Source organism: Dryas octopetala, chromosome 3 (assembly GCF_963921425.1).
Source record: "Dryas octopetala chromosome 3, drDryOcto1.1, whole genome shotgun sequence".
In the NCBI taxonomy this organism is placed as follows: Eukaryota; Viridiplantae; Streptophyta; class Magnoliopsida; order Rosales; family Rosaceae; genus Dryas; species Dryas octopetala.
This window is the reverse complement of record NC_141368.1, coordinates 22,619,276-22,638,817: the sequence shown is the minus strand read 5'-3', so window position 1 is coordinate 22,638,817 and position 19,542 is coordinate 22,619,276. Positions and strand designations below refer to the sequence as shown.

The window sequence follows — 19,542 nt, the reverse complement described above, 5'->3', positions numbered from 1 at the left end:
TGTGTGACAATATTTGTTTCAGTATCTGTTTAGGTTTTTACATATATTGAAATAGATACTGAAAATCAATATCTAAGTGACGATATCTGATTCAGTATTTGTGTGACAATATATGCTTAGGTTTTTACATATTCTGAAACAGATACTGATTTTCAGTATCTGTGTGATAGTATTTATTTCAGTATATGTGTGACAGTATATGTTTAGGTTTTTACAAATATTGAAACAGATACTGTCAAAATCAGTATATGTGTGACAATATCTGTTTCAGTATATGTGTGACAGTATCTGTTTATGACATAACCGTACCCCGATTTCGCCCTGAAACCCGGAGTTGTCCTGTGAGATCAAAATTCAAGGAAAATCTTATCGAAAATTCGGCAGAACCTCCCCTGAAAATGGACTAACCCAAAAATTTATAAATCTGTAAATAACACTTCTAAAAATTAACAACCACCTTTACCACAAACAATATGGAGTCTCAAACTCAGCAAATAAAAATAATCTATTCAGACGGTTCAAATGTGGTTATCAGAGCCACTAATACAATAAGTTTTACACTAAAACTAAAAGAAATAACAATGTGAACATGTTGTCTACAATGTCCGAGAAATGGGAGTGAAAAATTATGCCTCGACGTATATGGCTCGACCTCCACCACTGCTACAATCTAGGGAATACATATTCAAAACAAGACATAAAGAAAAATGTGAAATAAACTCAGTGAGTGGACGAATTAAGAAATTAAACGAAACATAAAATTTATTTATTCTTTTAGAAGTCATAAAATAATAATCTCTAAGACCTTACAATCGCTCTTTGAAATCTTCCAATTTTAAAACGGTTTTCAAAGTCTTTTCTCAAACGTCAAATGAACTATTTAAATATAAGATAGAAAGGTTAAACAAGTAAAAAGTCGTTCTTTGAAACTTTATGAGTAAAATTATTTTGTAGCGCCATATATTTGAGAATCAATATTAAACATAAAAAGAAATTTCCTCTTTAAATTTATGAAATAGAAAATCTTTGGAAAAAAAAAATGAAGTTTTAGTGTACTCCAAACTCGAAACTGTAGACAATGTCCTGGCCACAATCCCGCACACGGGCAGGCTCAAATCTTGGCCACAATCTCGTACATAGAGGTCATTCTACACGAGCAGGTTCATATCATGGCCACAATCTTGTACGCATAGGTCACTCCGCACGAGCAGACTCATCCTGGCCACAATCTCGTGCATTTTACACAGGCAGGCTCGTCCGATCAATATGTGCATTTACACAGCAGTTTTAAAATACTCTTTAAATCTCTACTTTCTTTTGAGATAAATAAAAAACCCTTTTCTTTCCCTCAACGCTCTCCTTAATAATCTAAACCATCAAAAACGTGCATTTCCTCAAAATCACAACGTCTCAAACCATACATAAATATTCAAAGAAATGAACATCCAAGTTATATGTAATCTTTTAATAAACGAAGTAACAATTAAAGACCCCCTTTTAAAATAAAGAATTCTTCGATATGAATCACATCCAAAAGCTTGTTGAAATATTTTTTAATCGTCTAAAATATAAATTCCAAGATAAGGGAAATCGAGCTATACGAATAATTATTTAAGCAAACTTAAGATTTAAGACCAAAATCACATGATAAAACATAATTTAATAAAAATCAAGATCCACTCACAAATTGAGAAATCTAGCTTCGATCCTCCGCCGAATCGTCACGAGCCACGGTCATCTTGCCTAAATAAAAAGCAATAACATAAAATTAGTCTCATCTCAAAAACCAATAAAGTGTGTTTGTGTACAAAGAACCTGACGTCCTAGCTACTTCACATTCTTCCCTATGGTTAGAAATCGCTTCTTTAAAACTATGACACTCTAAAACCTATTCCCAAATCATCTTCGACTCTATCCACAACACCCAAGATCTCAAACTAGACCAAAATCTCGAAATGAACCCTGCACGTGGCTCACCTAAAACAAGAAAGTCATCCGAGGATAGCTTCGTTATCCAACAAGGGTTCGATTTGATCCCAAATGAACTTCCGTCAACTCGAGTAGCCTCTACCTACCAAAATCACCAACCAACTTAGTCAAAATATTCAAATTAATGCTAAGAAATCAAAATGACAGTGGGGTGATCAGAACCACCATCGTCGCCGCTCAAAGTAGCGGCACTAAGATCAAATTTCACAATTTCTCCAAATTTCACATCACTTTTAAATTCTAAACTTTAATTGGGTTTCAAATGGATAAATATTGTCCAACGATGGTCCAAGAATAATCCCCAAACCAAAACTTTCAAGGCAAACCCAAAATGGCCCATAAATCCTCAAAATCAAGTTCCTAAATACCCAAAAACTATCAATTCTCCAAAATTGCTTCAAACTATTAGTTCTAAACATCAATTAAAGGTTCTTAGGGGTGAGAATTGTCCAAAAGTACATACAACATCATCAAATTTTAAAATTTTAAGAGGAATCTGAAATGGGTCATAAATCCTAATTTTCCAAAATCACAAATACTCAAGATTGACAAACCATACCATATGGGTTTGGAAGCCCATGAAGAGAGGAAGAAAACCCATTAATCAAAATCATGATCGGAGCTCCGGAGTGGCTGGAATCGAATGAGGAAGCCGACGGTGGAATTTGGTGTTTTGCTCCTGTTTCTGCGCAAATGAGAGGCTAGTTGGCGAGGGGAGGCTCGGGGGAGGATGGCTGGCTCCTGAGGGTCACGCCGGTGGCCTTGCGCCGCTGAGAAAGTGGCTGGAGAGCCGAGTTCTGGCCGGGGCTGCAGCGCGTGCAGGGATAGTCGCGAGAGAGAGAGAGAGAGAGAAAGATGTCGGGTAGAGAGAGAGAGAGATCAGATTTTAAAATTTGATTTTGGGTTTTTAAAACCTAATTTGTAAATTTGCAAGATTGCCCCTCACATGTGGGTTATGATTTTGATACCAAGCTGAAAAAGGGTAGAGGGACCACAAACACACCCAACCCAAAACCCCATCAAATTCTCTTCAGATTTTCAGATAAAAAAGCTTTGAGCATTTATTTTCCATGCAATTTCTTGTTTTTGAAAGTCATTTGTAATTCGATTTCATGTTATTATTTCCATTACGTTTGTAAGCTCTGCCAATTGTTCACTAAACCCTTGGTTCGATATTCAGTGTTAATGATTATAGTACCTTTCATTTCCACGTTGATGTATTTTCCTTTGAGCATTGTGAGATAATGGTTAGGTTTGTAATTGGAAATACAATTACCAGCCATCCTTCAACAAAATTAAGTTTATTTTCAAGTCAGTGAAGTCTTAGCCAGTCTAGGCTAAAGAACTCAAGCTGAGTTCCAGGTTCCTTCTCGGCTACACAATTGCCCATAAAGTAGTCAGGCTCGATCATTTACAATCCAAACACAAGTCAGGCTCATTGCCACCAAAAAAAAAAAATAATGATTGTTCAATGGGTCCAAAATTTAAAATCGGACACGGATCCATGACATTCTATTTTTAACACAAATTTTAACACAAGTTTTCAATGGAACCCACTCCGTATAAAATTTCAACGATCCAAATCATCTATGTTTTAGGTCTCAAATACTGAATCTGCAAGCCCAAAAAATAATGAAAATCCCCAAGGTCTTTGGTAAATGGTTTCTGATTTACCTAATTTTTTGTATAGATGATCTTTTAATAGAGATTTACAAAATAGACCATTTGGATTGTTAAAGTCCTATATGAAGTGAGTCCCATTAAAAATTGATGTCAAAAATAAAATGCTATGGATTCATCTCCTTCAAAATCTCTCTCTAATTAAGGATGTGACATAAAATTGGAAACAGAGTAGAGCAAAAGATATTATCTCTAGATTGAACGACACAAACGCATTACTCATAAGAGGCCCCCCATCCTACAAAACAAAATGGATTACAGTCTGTTAGCAAAATACTCCACTAACCAAGTCTACATGTATGCCATTCACTAGACATACCATGACTATCTCCCATTCTTCCATGCTCTCTCTCTCTCTCTCTCTCTCTCTCTCTCTCTCTCTCTCTAGCTCTCTCTAAAAAAATCCCACCCATAAAGTGAAAAAGAGAAATTGAAAAAAAAAAAAAAAAAAAAAAATCTCACATAAACATTGTGCCAAATAATATATATATACTCTCTCCTACACACTAAATCATCACACCCCAACTTCCCAGTAGAAGTCTCACAGCCACTCAGCCAGCCATGACAACCCAATCCTATGTCTTCTTCTCACTGTCCCTCCTCTTCTTCTTCTTCTCCTTAGCCCAAGGCCTCAACAACCCCCAATGTGAGACCAAGGAGCAAGGCTCAACCCTCCAAGTCTTCCATGTCTACAGCCCTTGCTCTCCCTTCAGACCCTCCAAACCCCTCTCATGGGAGGAAAGTGTCCTCCAAATGCAAGCCAAGGACCAGGCCAGGCTCCAGTTCCTGTCTAGCCTCGTGGGGGCCAAGAAATCTGTCGTCCCGATCGCGTCGGGCCGGCAGATCATTCAGAGCCCCACCTACATTGTGAGGGCCAAGATTGGCACACCACCTCAGACCTTGCTCATGGCTGTGGATACTAGCAGTGATGCTGCTTGGGTTCCATGCAATGGCTGCGTTGGATGCTCTTCCAATGTCTTTGACTCTGTCAAATCCACCACCTTCAAGACCCTTGGTTGCCAAACCCCCCAATGCAAGCAGGTAATCCATCATAATTCAACTTAATTTCACATAATAATGTCACATAAATTAGTTAATTGTTGGAAATTTTGGTTAAATCTGTCATTTACATTCACAATCTCATTCACAATCTAGCAATATAACATGTCAGATATCCTATCGATCATTTTGTTTAATTAGCTAAGCATATTTATAGTATCCAAAGTACTAAATGTTAATAACAGTGTGTATTGCTTTACCAAAATGGGAAAAATGTGGTACTAACATATATGCATGATGCATGTGAATCTACAGGTACCCAACCCCACTTGCTTTGGCAGCTCCTGCAGTTTCAACATCACTTATGGCAGCTCCACCATAGCAGCCAACCTCTCACAAGAAACCGTCACCCTCGCCACCGACACCGTTCCTGGGTACACCTTTGGTTGCATCCAGAAGGCCACCGGCAGCTCCGTGCCACCACAGGGTCTTTTGGGCCTGGGCCGCGGCCCATTGTCACTTCTATCCCAGACCCAAAACCTGTATAAATCCACATTCTCATACTGCCTGCCTAGCTTCAAGTCCCTAAACTTCTCTGGGTCATTGAGGCTTGGGCCTGTTGGGCAGCCCATAAGGATCAAGTACACCCCACTCCTCAAGAACCCCAGAAGATCATCACTCTATTATGTCAACTTGAATGCAATTAGGGTTGGCCGGAAAATAGTGGACATCCCTCCTGCTGCATTGGCCTTCAATCCCACCACTGGAGCAGGGACCATCTTTGATTCCGGTAACATTATCAAACACTTCTTTTTATTAATTAATTAAGTGATTTTTATTTTTATTTTAAAAGAATGTTGGTTATGAATGCTCTTTTGGACCCTTTCTGATCTTGTGGTCTGGTCACAGATATTGATTTTCAATGTACATTTTCTGTGATCTTGTGACTAGACCTCACATGTCATGATGGCCTGGAGGACCCTCCTTGGACTTGGATTTGGTATTGACCCAAAAGACAAACTTGCAAACTCAAAAGAAAAAAAAAAAAAAAAAAAAAATTATCGAATGTCTCCTCTAGTGTTTAATTCAATTGCCCTTATTTAGTGTATTTAATTTTTTTAACGTGGGTATGTTTAATTTTTCAATTGTCCAGACCCACCACCCATCAAAACACACATGTGAACATAATAACTTTTTAATCATTATAGCACTTACTCTTATACTAAGAACAAGAGTTGGATTCTTATTTTCCTTTCTATTTGATTAGGCACCGTGTTCACTCGGCTAGTGGTACCAGCCTACGAAGCAGTCCGAAACGAGTTCAGAAGGCGAATCGGGCGCAGAGTGCCGGTGACAACCCTAGGCGGGTTCGACACATGCTACTCAGTGCCAATTGTTGTACCCACCATCACGTTCATGTTCTCGGGCATGAACGTGACGCTGCCAACTGACAACATTGTGATCCGCAGCACAGCGGGCAGCACCACATGTCTGGCGATGGCAGCAGCACCAGACAACGTGAACTCGGTGCTGAATGTCATCGCCAACATGCAGCAGCAGAATCACAGGGTCCTCATTGACGTCCCCAACTCCAGGCTCGGTGTGTCCCGTGAGGCCTGCACCTAATCCCCCAGCTTGTACTTTGTTTGGATTGGTTTGGTATTTTAGTATTTTATTAGGGTATTTTGGTAATTCTGTTGGGTATTTTGATTGACTCTGGAAGACTCAGAAAGTGGGCTAATAGCAAAAGTCCAAAACTGAAGTGATTTGTAGGTTTGCACCGACAGATATATCACGAGGGGTCTGTAGCTTTGTGTCCTTTTTTGTAAGTTTATTGGTTGAATAGGGTTGTACAATGTCACGGGTCTATTTGCATAAGGCTTGCAAATGCAAGGGGACCCTGTCTCCGAAGTCTAAGGTTTTTGTTCAATAAATTTTAATACTAATAATATTTTTGTCATTTTCAAAGTGAGCATTGTCTTTGAGCTTTTAATTAAAGCATCTTCTAAATTCGATTACAAACATAAAAATCGATTGCGAACTATATGAAAAATTTTGTGGAATACCAATTAATTACCGTGGTCTAGTGATGCTTCTCTTCCCAATATTAAAAGAGATCTCAAATACAAATTTTTGTCCACAAAATTTAAAAAAAAAAAAAAAAGACGACCTTGTGTAGCACAGGATGAAATCTAATGATCATCATGTTATAGTTTTGGAGTTTAGATAGATCAGTAAGTGATTGGCCATAAACGAAAAAGATAGACCACTAAGTGGCAATTTGTACTTTCCTTCCTAGGAAATACTAGAGGACCCTCTCGTCTTCAATAATATTGACATATCTCAATACAATATATTCATGTGTTTGCTTTTAAAATTTCTTAAATTTTATACATACTAAACGTGAAGAGCCCCAATTACACTGTTTTTAGACTGTAGCTTGAAAAGCCGGATTTGCCCCTGCTGTTCCTTTTTGTAGTTGGTTGCCTCTATGGTTTCGCAGGTTAGTAGGGCTGTTTTGGTCATTTCAAGTTTTTTTTTTTTCTTCTTCCCCTCCTTTTTCCTTTTGGCCCATTGCCGACCCCTACTTGTTTGTGGGCTTACTTATCTTCTCTTTGTTTTGGGCTGAACATTCTTCTTTCTTTTTTTTTTTTTCTTTTCTTTGGGTTTTTCACATCAAAGCCTACATAATAAAAAATGATAATTAATACTAAAACCTTAAACTAATTTAATCTACATAGCACAAATAAAACCTAATAAAATTTAAGAAATAAAACAAGAACTAATCAAGTTCTAAATTTTAGCTAAACAATTAAAACAGATTATAAAACACTAAAAAATTAAAAGGGAAAACTAAAATGTATAATTTAAAGGTGAAATAAATGTTCTAAAATGAGCTCAACAACATTAAATTCATAGGTTTTTGTTTGAATGGAATGTATGTAGCATTTCCCCTTCTACAATAAAGGTATGATTAACTTATTTATGGTAAGTCTCATCTTTATCGTAAAAGTGGTAAAAAAAAATGCATTTTTTAACGAGGGGCTTACTTTATGGTCTTGGTGAAAAAACTCTTACATTTCATAACTCTTTGATCATTTTCGAACAAAAATACCCCTCAAGGTCGCCAAACTCAACAAAAAATGGCTGCAACACCATCTAAAATTGTTGCATCAAGTTCATCCTATTCATCTTTTGATGAACACTTCAGATCTGAAAATCCAGATCTGCAACCCACTATTTTTATTGAAATTGATCTAAATTTCAAGTAAAAATCCAAAAAATTGATGTTAATAATCAAGTTTCATTAACAAATCTAACTTTTATTACTTCAATGAGTGTAAATTACATAAATGAAATCTAAATCAATTTAATACAAGCAAAAACTAAAAAAGAAAAACAAAGAACATGTGGCAGATCTACAAGAAGATGGATGTAGAAACAATAAACCCACAACCACCGATCTATGAACACAACAAAAGACCCATCATCTCTGCTTCGAGATCGACATCGTCAAAGAGTGCTTATCAAAGAACTCAACATCAAAAAGAGCTTATCAAAGAGAGCTCATCAAAGACTTCAAAAGACCCACCATGGCTTTCGGATCCACGACCTCGATCTAGTGTCGGTAGGGCTACTGACGGTGGAGAGAGAATTATAGAAAGAAGTGCAGGGGAGGGAGGTGGAATGATGTTTTTAGATATGGTTTTGAAATATAGAACTAGTCATATGAGAGAGAGAGGCTTGGTGAGAACAGACTAACAAATTTTGGTGTTTTATAAAAGCATTTATATCAAGTGTGATTTTGTATTTTTCAAGTGAAAAAATGGTTAGAAAAGTAAAAATTTATCACACAGGTTTAAACAAGTAAAAGTCACATCAAAATGGGTTATTTAGTATAATTTCTCAAAAAAAAAAAAAATATGGTACTTATAGGCATTAACTTTTTCTCTAAAATTCAATCTCTTAGAACAATTTTTAGTTCAATTTAATACAATCAAATATAGTTAAATTCAATACAATCAAATATAGTTCAATTCAATGCACACAAATCATGTTTCAGTTTCTATAGAAGTACAGTTTAATACTTTAAGGGATTAATGTCATTTTGCTCTTCAGACTATTACACATGTATTAATTTGCTTCCCAGACATCTAATTTGGAAAATTAAAGACTCTGACTTTTTCAATTTTGTCAATTAAGGTTATTCCGTCAATTTATACATTTTTCATCTAAAATGTCAAGATGATCAATCAGAAGTTAGCGAGAAATAAAAAAGAAAAAATGATGCATGAGGAAAAAATTGAAAAGATCTAAATGGAATGGACCATTTTGTCCTAAAAAATTTAGATAAAAAGTGTGTAAATTGACGAAAAAATCTCAATTGGCAAAATTGAAAAAAGTCAGAGTTCTTAATTTTTTAAATTAAAAATCTGAAAAATAAATTGATACAAGTGTAATAGTCTTGGGAGCAAAATAATATCTATCCCGTACTTCAATTATTTTCGTAGCATTTTCTTGATTCCCTCGCGCTACGCAGTTGATCCATCATGTTGCACCCTTTATTTCAGTGTAGGGTAGTGTAGGTACCTGCTCCGGCACGTGGATTGAAAAAGTGACGCAAGAGAGAGACACATGTCACATTGATAAAAGTCGTACTTAACTCCTCATCTTATCTTGGAGACCATGCCATGTCAGCTGACTCTTCGACATACCTTCAAGCCTTCTTCCACCTTCTATTCTCTAATTTTTATATTAAATCGCCCACCTACGTAGAAATATCAACATAGTTGGTTGGTTCGTCAACCATCATTATTTAATATTATTATTATTATTATTCATCACTACGTACCCACATATTTTCATGATTGATTTATAGCCATTGATTATAATCTGATGGCTCATGTTTACCGAACCGACCGCTTTTTGGTCAATTGGCCGGCTGTCCACGCCAGCCCCGGTTGGCCTCCATGTTTGTCCGATCATTCACAGAAATCGTGGAAGGGTATGGACTGAAAACCCACCATTACATTTCCAGTCCCACCACTATTTAAGGATATTTGTATATTGTTTAGGTAAACATCTTTTGAAAATGAAAATAATTTTTCATTTATTCAAAAATCTTCGAATAATTGTTTTAAAATAGGAATATTAAAGAAATTTCTAAGAATGCTTTATTCCCAACGTTTAAACTAAGGGCGAATTTGATATTGTTATGAGAAAAAATAATTATGAAGTAAATTTAGCTGAAAAGTAAAGCAGTTTAGTGTTTGGTAAACTATGTTTTCAAAAGTGCTGTGAGTGCAAAAAACAGTATCAAAGTATTTGGTAAATGTTAATGTAAAAATACTGTGACTGTATATAACTACTAAATGGACATAATGCTGAAAATGTCTTTCACTTATTTATTTAGTAAAAATAAAATATTTGTTTCCTTGTTTTTTAAATTTGTGGCTACAAATTTTTATTAGCATTAATTTTTTTAAAAAATAACATTATTAAATAAGTATGCCTATTATTATTTTTAGATATATTATAATTTTAATCGTACAAATAAAATATCATAATTAATTATCACAATATAAAATATAATTAACAATGAACATATTTTTTAATTTAAAATAAACAATTACAAATTATAGAAATTAATAATGGTATTATGGGTAAAATAAAATATTCATTGTTATTGTGATTCACTACAGCTTTCAAAAGCACCTAGAAATCTGCTTTTTGTTTTTGCTGTGGGGAGTTGAGAATTGTGGAGAAAAACAGTTTTTAATTTTTTTTACCAAACTCTAAAACTGTTGTAGGTGATTGAGAATTGTCATCCATGACAGCTTTTGGGTCCTTCACCACAATCCCAAACGGAGCCTAAGACCTAATTCTGGCTACATTTTTTTTACTGTATTCTTACACAAAAGGGCGAACTCATTAAGGGTCTAGTGTAGGCAGTTGTCCCCTCTCACAATTTTGTCTACACTCTATCATTTCAATTTGTTTTTTAATGTTTTTCTTGAGTATAGTAGCAAAATGATTGATAAAATTTATGAAAGAAACTAAAGTACACAATTGAGAATATTTGAGAGTTTTTTCTCTTAAAAAAATTTATGAATCCACTACTGCTTACACATTATAATTTTTAATCCAAAAAAATATAATGAACAAAAAATGTCTTACTAACATAGGACTATAGGAGCACTCCTACGAAGAGCAAACTTGGGCTATTCTATTAGGTCATCCACAGTAAAGAGATTGAGAGTGAAGGGAAGCTCTAAAAATCCATACAGTGGGCTGAAATTGTGAGAGTGAGAATGAGTGAAGGTCACAACTGAGTCTGTTGGGAAGATTCGACTGAGAGCAAGAATAGTTGAGAGCAATATTTTTGTGGGCCCCACCACGTGTGAGGAAAGCTAAAAGAAAAAACCGGTAGGAGGAAAAGACAGATACGCCCTTCGTGAAAATTGAGAGCACGTTGGCTTTTGAAGGAATTGAGACAAAAGAAGGGGGTAAAATTGTAAAAAGGGCTGGATGGGGAAAGTGGCCGGTCGGCCACTGTTGCACGTCAGTGCATGTCTGCTTGGCTCCCCACTCATGTGTGTTGAGACGAACGGTCCAGATAGCTAAACCGTTTCATCCCAACGATCCACATTAAATGACCGTTACCATTTAAAAAAAATATATATATATTCAGCCTAAACATGTGGCGCAATCTGGGCCTTCCGTTTTATATATCCGTTGGAGATCAACGGCTCCAATTAATTGGCCGTTATAATTATATTAAAAAATACAAAAAAAATATAGAAAAATTCATAAAAAATATTTTGAAATTCAGAAAAATTTCCAACGGTTCTTTCATCCATTTTCCTATAAATTGAGCATTCAGACATCTACTTATTCAGAGTTGTCCTCGAGTCGTGGGTAATGGGCGACAAATTGGGGCGGTTATGTACTCGTTCTAGTCTTTAGTTGTTAGTGTAGGTTTTTAATATGTTTGTCGTCATTCATATTATGAAATACAATGAATTGTGTTGTATTCACCATTTTTATGTATTTCAAACATTAAAAAACTACCAAATAACTTAAAAGATCGTTGGTGAAGAAAAAATATAAAATTTATAATTTAAGTAATAAAATTATAAATCTAAATATATGCAATATTGATCTTACAAAAGAAGTGGATATGACTTTCTAATGAGAGTAATTGTACCTTAGAGCATGTATAATGACATGGCTAAATGCTATGGTATATGCAAAGAGTTAAATTTCGTTTTTCAGAGCCATGGAAATTTTATCACATGTTCATCCATTTTTTGTTAAATTTCGCTGAAATTATCAAAATTTCGAGGCATCTTCACGGCATCTTTTGGTGAATTTGAGCGAAATTTCGTCGAAATTTTGGCGAAATTTTGTCGAAATTTTGGCAAAATTTTGGCGAAATTTCGATTGAATTCACAGATCCAGTCATTCGCCCAGGGGAGAGAAGAGATCGTCCATTTTCCTTTAAAGGTTCTGGGAAGGAGAGGTGTTTTTATTGACTGAGGAAGAAAGGGGGCGAGAAGAGATTAGAGAGAGAAGAAATCGAGGGAGAGAAGAGATTGGGGAGGGAGAGGAGGAAGAGAGGGAGATTGGGGAAGGAGAAAGGAGGAACAGATCTGGGAGGGGGAGGGGGAGGGGGAGGGAGGAGAAAGAAGAAATCAGGGAGCGAGGGAGTGAAGGCGTACTGGGAGGGAGAAAGAGAAGATAAGAAGACTGAGAGAAATAGAAGAGTGGGTACTGCGGAGTGGGGAGTCACAGGGAAATGGGGAATGAAGGGAAAGGAAAAAAAAAAGGAAACAAAAAAGAAAAGAAACAAAAAGAAAAGAAAAGAGGAAGCTTACTGAAAAAGCCTACAACTCCCATTGATTAGATATATTAGACTTCTTGGTTGGCTGGGCTCTCGGGCTCAATCATGTCATTAGTTAATCAAACTAATTTCATGTCCTTTGATCCCACCCCCACCAACCACATTATGCTCACGTACGTACTAGTGTACTACTAGTCTACTACTTACAAGTTGCCTTTATTTCATAATTTAAAAATGGTATTTTATTCAAATTAAAATGTTGAATGGACTTATTTATAATGTTAGTTTCTATGCCACAAGGCCCACAATGAATTTCATTTATTTTTTATTATTTATTTCTTACATAATATTTTATTTGAAAAACATGATTTGAGCAACATGAGCATAGAAAAGTATCTTTGGAGTGTATAATTTAGGGTTTGGAGCCTTTGGGCAATTGGAAATTTGGAAAAAAAAAATTTTGGTTTTCGTTGGCCGTTTTGGTGTTTTGTTTAGTTATTTTTAAACCTTAATACAATTCTATATAAAAAATAATCAAAAATATATACCCTAAAGGACCTAAACTCTAATATCCTATATCATATCCTAAACAATATAGACAATAAATTATAGAGTATATATGGTTTGGTGTATAGATTATAGAGTATAAAGAGTATTTAGGTATATAGAGTATATAGGTTTAGTATTAGGATTTAGTGTATAGATTATAAAGTATAAAGAATATACTAATTTCATTTATTCATTATACTAATTTTATCTAACAGTATTTACCTCCAGCGCGCATTATATTCATCTTATATTACATGAAACCTACTATATAATTTGGTTTCTTCAATGTTTTTTTATCAATTTAGTAGATAATATGTTAAATAAATATATGGTAAAGTTTCATTCAAAATTTCCGTATTTTGATAGCAATTTCCGTTGTTTCCGTCTAATTTTTGTCGAAATTTAAAAATCTTCGAAATTTCCGTTGAAATTTTCATCGAAATTTTCTCGAAACCTGAAATTTTATTCCTTGCCTATATGCTAAATATAGCATAATTGATAAAAAAAGCTGACTACAATGACATAGCTAAATTTAGCATTTGCTATGCTATTGGCCTATTTCTAAATTTTTCACTATATATAGCAGAAAATTTAGCAATTGCTATTGAGGAACTCAAGAAAAGTGGACCCACCATTTGAAAAGTATAGGTAAAGAAAAAATAAAAAACCAAGTGAAAAAAAGTGATTGGTTGAAAAAGTGCTGGGTCCTATGAGGAGAAAAAAGGAAAGGATATTCACATTAATGGAAAACGTTGCAGCAAAAGGTATGAGGATGGGCAGGGTTTAGGCATGAGGATGAGCAACTGTCAAGGGTTGATTGACCATGTATTCAAATTTTACAATTCCTAAATTTGACTTTGATATAAAAAATACTAAAATATTAATTTGGGTATTAAAATAATGATATTTAAATATATTTAATATTGGGCTCATATTGAAGATATCATTAAAATATTTACAATGATATAATTATTAAAATAATTTAATATATTAAATTTAATTTATAAGGATATATATATATATATGAATATATTAAAAATCTATATAGCATATAGGCTATATAGCAAAAAGTCATTGTACATGCTTTTAGGTATTGTTACATCAACTGCGACATGTCATTCACACCTGGATTTCGATAAGTAAATTTGAAGATTTATTGAACGTTAACTTAAGCTCACACGTCATCTTTTTTCTTTCGTGAAGAAAATGAATTCCTCTTTAGAACTATTTGTACATTTAAAAAATATAAATATTATTATAATGGCATATAAAAGTAAGTTTTTTTTGTCATCTCAAGTGTATATATGGGAGTTGGTCATGCACTTTTCTAACTTTGTCAGCTCCCACTCCCTTTTCAAACAAACCCACCACCGCCATTCCAATCAATACGTTTTTATTGAATTGAAGAATTTTCTTCGAGTCTTATCCTTTTGCCTCTTTGAAAGCACCCCAACTGCACCAAATCCCAATTTCCAAAACAACAACAAATCCAAACACAACCAGACACACACACACTATCAAATCGCAGAACAAAAAATGGAAGTGAAGCACCGAACGGCTCGCACTCTGGTGTCGAAGCTGAGCTCGGTGTCCTCACAGACCCGAGCCGAAGCCCTGAACGAGCTGCGGCTCATAACGAAGCTAGACGCCGACAGCCGCCCCATCGTAGCCGAAGCCGACGCCATCCCCTTCTTAGCCGAGACTCTCTACGACTCCTCCTCCCCTTCTCTCCAAGACGATGCCGCTGCCACCCTCCTCAACCTCTCCATCTCCTGCCGCCACTCGCTCATATCCACGCGCGGCCTCCTCGACGCGCTCTCCCACGCGCTCCGCCACCACAGCGCCCCCTCCGCCTCTGCCACCGCAGTCCAGTCCTGCGCCGCCACGCTCCACAGCCTCCTAGTCGTCGAGGACTACCGCCCCATCATCGGCGCCAAGCGCGACATCGTCTACTCCCTTATAGACATCGTCAAGAACCCTAAGTCCCCCCCGCGCTCGGTCAAGGACTCGCTCAAGGCGCTCTTCGGGATCGCTCTGTACCCCTTGAACCGGTGCTCGATCGTCGAGCTCGGCGCCGTTCCCGTGCTTTTCACGCTCGTGGTGAACGACGGGCGCGTGGGGATCGTGGAGGACGCCACGGCGGTGATTGCGCAGGTCGCCGGGTGCGAGGAGAGCGAGGACGCGTTTCGGAGGGTTTCGGGGGTTAGGGTTTTGGTGGACCTGCTGGATCCGTCCACGGGGTCGAGCTTGAGGACCAAGGAAAACGCCGTGGCGGCGCTGCTGAATTTGGCCCGGTGCGCCACCGAGAGGGCGGTGATGGAGGTGAAGGAGGAGGGATTGGGCGTGGTGGATGGTATTGCTGACGTGGCGGAGAATGGCGGCGCCAAAGGGAAGAGCAAGGCGGTAGCGTTGTTGAAGTTGATTGATGGTGGGAACGGAAGCATTTCGAGTATATTCAGAGATACACGGTTTGATTCTTTACTGAACCAAACTTCTTGATTCCTGAATTGGGTTTTTGTTTAGATGAATCAAGATTCATGTATATATTATTGTTTTTCAAGTTTATTGTTACATAGAAATGATTGATTAACAAGGTAGTGTTCTTGTGTTGCATTGTAGATCTTTTGTTTTGTACCAAGAATAGATGCCAATGGTGTAGGCTTTGAAATTAGTTCAATCCTATTTATCATGTTGGTCTTGAGAACTTTTATTGTCTAGGCTCTAGTGATTGCCAATTATTTCTTTGACTACAAATTTCAAGTTTCAACATTGTGATGTATCTAGGGGAGATAGAAAAGTTGGGAGAGGATAGGGAGAATGCATAAGAGAGAGTGAAAGAATAGAATTTGAAGAAGAGAAAATGAGAGAGGACATAAAAGGAGAGAGGCAAAGTGGGGTGTACTTAGTTCTTTATTATCAAATCAATAACCAAAGCCTCAAACCTATTACTAGGCAACCCCCATGATATAAAAAAGAACCTTAAATAATAATAGTAGTAATGGCAACAAAACACCAAAGTAGCATAATTAGTAAAGCCCTAAGTTATTACAAGTAAAACTAAATATGTAGTTAACCCTAAAATTCTATTCTAATAAGTATAACTAAAATAATTTATAAGCTTGTGCCAGTGCTAACAACTAAAACAAATACAATTTTTCTTCTTGCATACACTGTCATTCTCTCTTGGTTGGGAAAAACTCGGCCTCAGGTTTTATATTGTCAGAAGTATAAGTAATTGGACACTGGAATTTTTCAACCAAATTCTCTTTCTCTGATAATTTTGGAAACCTGTAAGATCATAAACAAAGCCTTTTATTTTTATTTTTATGATTATGATTATGATAACTGATGCTAATGATTGATTTATGATGAAGTATTCACCGTTCCAATAGTTGATGATAGATGATTTTATAAATAAAACCTAAATTAAAGATGCCTATATTCTTAAGCTTTTGCCAACGCCTAAAGTAAATACAATTTTTCTTCTTGTTTCTGTTCTGCATTGAGGAATCATGCCTCATATTATTGCACGCTTTTAGATATATAGAGCTGTGAGGTGACCATCTTGTTGACTGGGAAGTAGTTTAGATTGTTGGCTGGTCCTGGATTTTTGGATATCAGTAATTTGAATTTTCTTGAGCTCAAACTGGCTCGATAAAACTCCTATATCTCTTCATCACTTTGTGGATTTGAGTTCATGACTTCTTTGTCTGTGAGAATTCTTGGGTCATTCCGAGTTCTTTGCGGATTTTAGTCTATGCCCTTGCACCAACCTGTTTCAATATGTCGATATTTCCTAGGCTGAAAATAGATGTACAACACAGACTGTACTTAGAATAGGTGACCTTGTTGACTTGAAAACATTTTCAAGGGAATGTTTGACGGCGACATAGTCTGTACTTAAAATTTTAATGGATATGATGGACATGCATGGACATGATCACATGGAGGATAGGCTTTTCATATCTTCATTATGATTAGATTGATTACTGAATTAAATGGTTATAATTGAAGACAAGAAGCTGCTGATGCCATATCATCTTATAGTTATGGAGCTTTTACTTATCCATTCTTTGAGCAGGATAATTTATCCTTATAATGACAAATTTGCACTCAATTTATAATGATGCTTTATGTTTAAGCTTTCAAGTTTGCACTCAATCTTTGCCTCCCATAATGGGTGGAATATGGTTTGAGAATGCTAAGTCTTTTGAAATGTAGATTAGTTTAAACATGTGCAGTAGCCCCAAGAAATTTTTAATCTATCTATCATCATCAACACAAGCCACTCTGTTGTCTGTGATGTATTTTACCTGGCCGTTGTATTAGTGTATCATAACAATTATGGCCACCATTAACTTGTGCTGCTTTTTGACTTATTTGAAGGGTGCATGTATGTTTTGTATGGCATTGGAGTCGATATGCCACCCAACTCGTTAGTGACTGATGGTTACAATGGGTCATGAGCTGAGTGGTAGAGCACAATGGACTTGTAGTCAACCTGCCACTCACAATTGGTGGGGGCAATGATTATTACTTGTTTGGGACAAATTGTAGTTCTCTTTCCTTGAGGATTTTAGGTGCCTATTAAAAGCATATAGAAATGTGCATGCTGTAGCAGAAGGTACAATCTTAGAAGCAGTCCCAAGCAGTCCCATGTTGTAATCAAAGGTAGGTGTTGGTAGGGAAAGGAATGAGACATAATACATGTTAAAATGAGGAAATTACAGATTTAGTTCACTTATTTTATAGCTAGTTCAATTTTGGTCTACAATAAGTTCTGTTTTGGTTCACTAATTATTCCACTTGTTCAATAAAAGTTCAGATTTGTTTTTTCAAATTTAGTCCGGCTTTTACCCTTTCAAATCTCATCCAAATTCAATATATATATATATATATATACTTGTTTTAAAGCTGTGCATCTTCTCTTAACAACCATATAAAGATCATTCAAATTGGAGTTTTAAAACTCAAGATAATTAACCTCCAAAGTTTGAGTACTCAAAACAACTAATTTTTTTAAGAAAATTTTCAGATTTTTTTAAATTTCACTTAATTTCAGTTCTCTTTGATTCTAAATCTCCAAATTGGTTCATATGATTAAGAAATGATGAAATACAATTTATACTTCAATTATAATTGAAAAAAACATAATCCAAAGAATTTAAAAGCATAAACCCCAAAGTTAAAATTTTAAACTGGACTTTTATTGAACAAGTTGAACTATTAGTGGATTAAAATATAACTTAAAAAAAATTATGGACCAAAATTGAATTATGTATAAAATAAGTGGATAAAATCTGTAATTTTCTCGATGTTAAAGGATGATTGCAACTTAATTTTGTTTATTGGGAGCTTGCAACTAATCTTCTTCATTGAGACTTGAGAGCATGCAGAGATGGAATGCTTAAAGAAATAATCTGCCAGATACAGTTTGTTTCATCAATTCATATTTAAGGAGAGTCTGTGGGAAAGTAGTGGATTTTACTTAGTATAAGAGGTGCTTAGCGCAACTTGATGTAGAGGCTGCTTGCTTGAACATGCCATTGTTGACCCTGAAGAGTGACTTTCAGTGCAATAAACTTAGGTACCACTAGCTTGAATGGTCATATCTCTTGATGCTGTCAAGTTGTAGGGAAAAGTCTGTTGGAAGATGTTTTCCTGTATTTTGATGAATGGGTCTGAAATGCCTGGGAGAAATGTCTAGATGATAGGAAGAAGTCATAATTGGTTAAAAACTTAGGCTTTTTTGCATTAATACCACCCAAATTAAAGTTCATTTTTGCTCACCACAAAAAGGTAGTGGTGAACATTGCCATCATAGTAGATGGGTGACACGTGTCACAAAAAGATGATTAGGTGACATGTGTTACCCATCTGTTGAGCTTAATTTATATATATATTTTATCCTTAAAACCATATATTTTTGTCTATGTCTTTGAGCATTTTTAGTGTTTTAAATTCTTATTTTTATTATTTAATTAATTAGTGAGTGTTATTAGTTTTTAGATTTTTTAGATTACATTTATTATTATTTAGGCTAGATTTAATTTTAGAAATTTTATGTGTTTTCTATTAATTTAGTTTTATTTGATTTTTGTAGGATTGATGTAAAGAAAGCCCAAAAAGAAAAAATGGAAGATGGAGAAGCCCAGCCCAGGCTTGCTTCATGGGAGACGAACGGTCACACGTAGAGAAGAAGCTTCATGGAAGCTGCGCCTCCTCTCTCATTATTAATCTTTGAAGCAGCCAATACAACGACGACACGTGGCGGACGAGTTTCCTTCCCAGCGTGCCACTCTCTTCTTTCCGCATAATCTCACACCCATGTGAGCCGAGCCGAGTCAGCCAAGCCGTGAGCCGCCTTCTTTTCTCTCCCTCTCTCTCATGTTTTCCCATGAGCCGAGTCACCACAGCCTAGCCGAGCCGCATGCCTCTGCTTCTCATTTCTTCCGCCTCTTCATTAATCAAGTCTTCATCCA

The 19,542-nt window shown here is 36.0% G+C and overlaps 2 protein-coding genes and 1 long non-coding RNA gene across 5 annotated transcripts; 2 read left to right on the top strand and 1 right to left on the bottom strand.

Annotated features, from left to right (window-relative positions):
• Positions 1-487: 487 nt before the first annotated feature.
• Positions 488-2,886, bottom strand: LOC147291836 (uncharacterized). Its single transcript, XR_015121458.1, has 3 exons — positions 2,549-2,886; positions 1,685-1,743; positions 488-670 (listed from the first exon to the last, which is right to left on the bottom strand). It is a non-coding gene; the product is annotated as an uncharacterized LOC147291836 (long non-coding RNA).
• A 1,306-nt stretch (positions 2,887-4,192) lies between these two features.
• LOC147291835 (aspartyl protease AED3-like) lies at positions 4,193-6,636 on the top strand. The gene is made up of 3 exons (XM_086236159.1): positions 4,193-4,710; positions 4,984-5,458; positions 5,936-6,636. The coding sequence occupies exons 1-3, from the start codon at positions 4,231-4,233 to the stop codon at positions 6,292-6,294; spliced, it is 1,314 nt and encodes a 437-aa protein (XP_086092285.1). The 5' UTR covers positions 4,193-4,230; the 3' UTR covers positions 6,295-6,636.
• A 7,770-nt stretch (positions 6,637-14,406) lies between these two features.
• On the top strand, positions 14,407-19,283 carry LOC147291834 (ARM repeat superfamily protein). 3 transcript variants are annotated; one of them, XM_086237730.1, is made up of 2 exons: positions 14,407-15,528; positions 19,164-19,283. In XM_086237730.1, exons 1-2 carry the CDS (start codon positions 14,597-14,599, stop codon positions 19,252-19,254), a joined length of 1,023 nt encoding a protein of 340 aa, XP_086093856.1. In that variant the 5' UTR covers positions 14,407-14,596; the 3' UTR covers positions 19,255-19,283. The 3 variants fall into 3 exon arrangements, with proteins under 3 accessions (XP_086093856.1, XP_086093858.1, XP_086093859.1); XM_086237732.1 differs by lacking the exon at positions 19,164-19,283 and adding an exon at positions 17,447-17,609; XM_086237733.1 differs by lacking the exon at positions 19,164-19,283 and having other exon boundaries at positions 14,408-15,764.
• Positions 19,284-19,542: the final 259 nt, after the last annotated feature.

Bases quoted from the DNA above. Each gene is read 5' to 3' on its own strand.
- LOC147291834 (XM_086237730.1), top strand. From the start codon at position 14,597: ATGGAAGTGAAGCACCGAACGGCTCGCACTCTGGTGTCGAAGCTGAGC. The intron at 15,529-19,163 runs GTTTGATTCTTT...TGATTTTTGTAG, and splicing joins AGTATATTCAGAGATACACG to GATTGATGTAAAGAAAGCCC.
- LOC147291835 (XM_086236159.1), top strand. From the start codon at position 4,231: ATGACAACCCAATCCTATGTCTTCTTCTCACTGTCCCTCCTCTTCTTC. The intron at 4,711-4,983 runs GTAATCCATCAT...GTGAATCTACAG, and splicing joins AAACCCCCCAATGCAAGCAG to GTACCCAACCCCACTTGCTT. The intron at 5,459-5,935 runs GTAACATTATCA...CTATTTGATTAG, and splicing joins AGGGACCATCTTTGATTCCG to GCACCGTGTTCACTCGGCTA.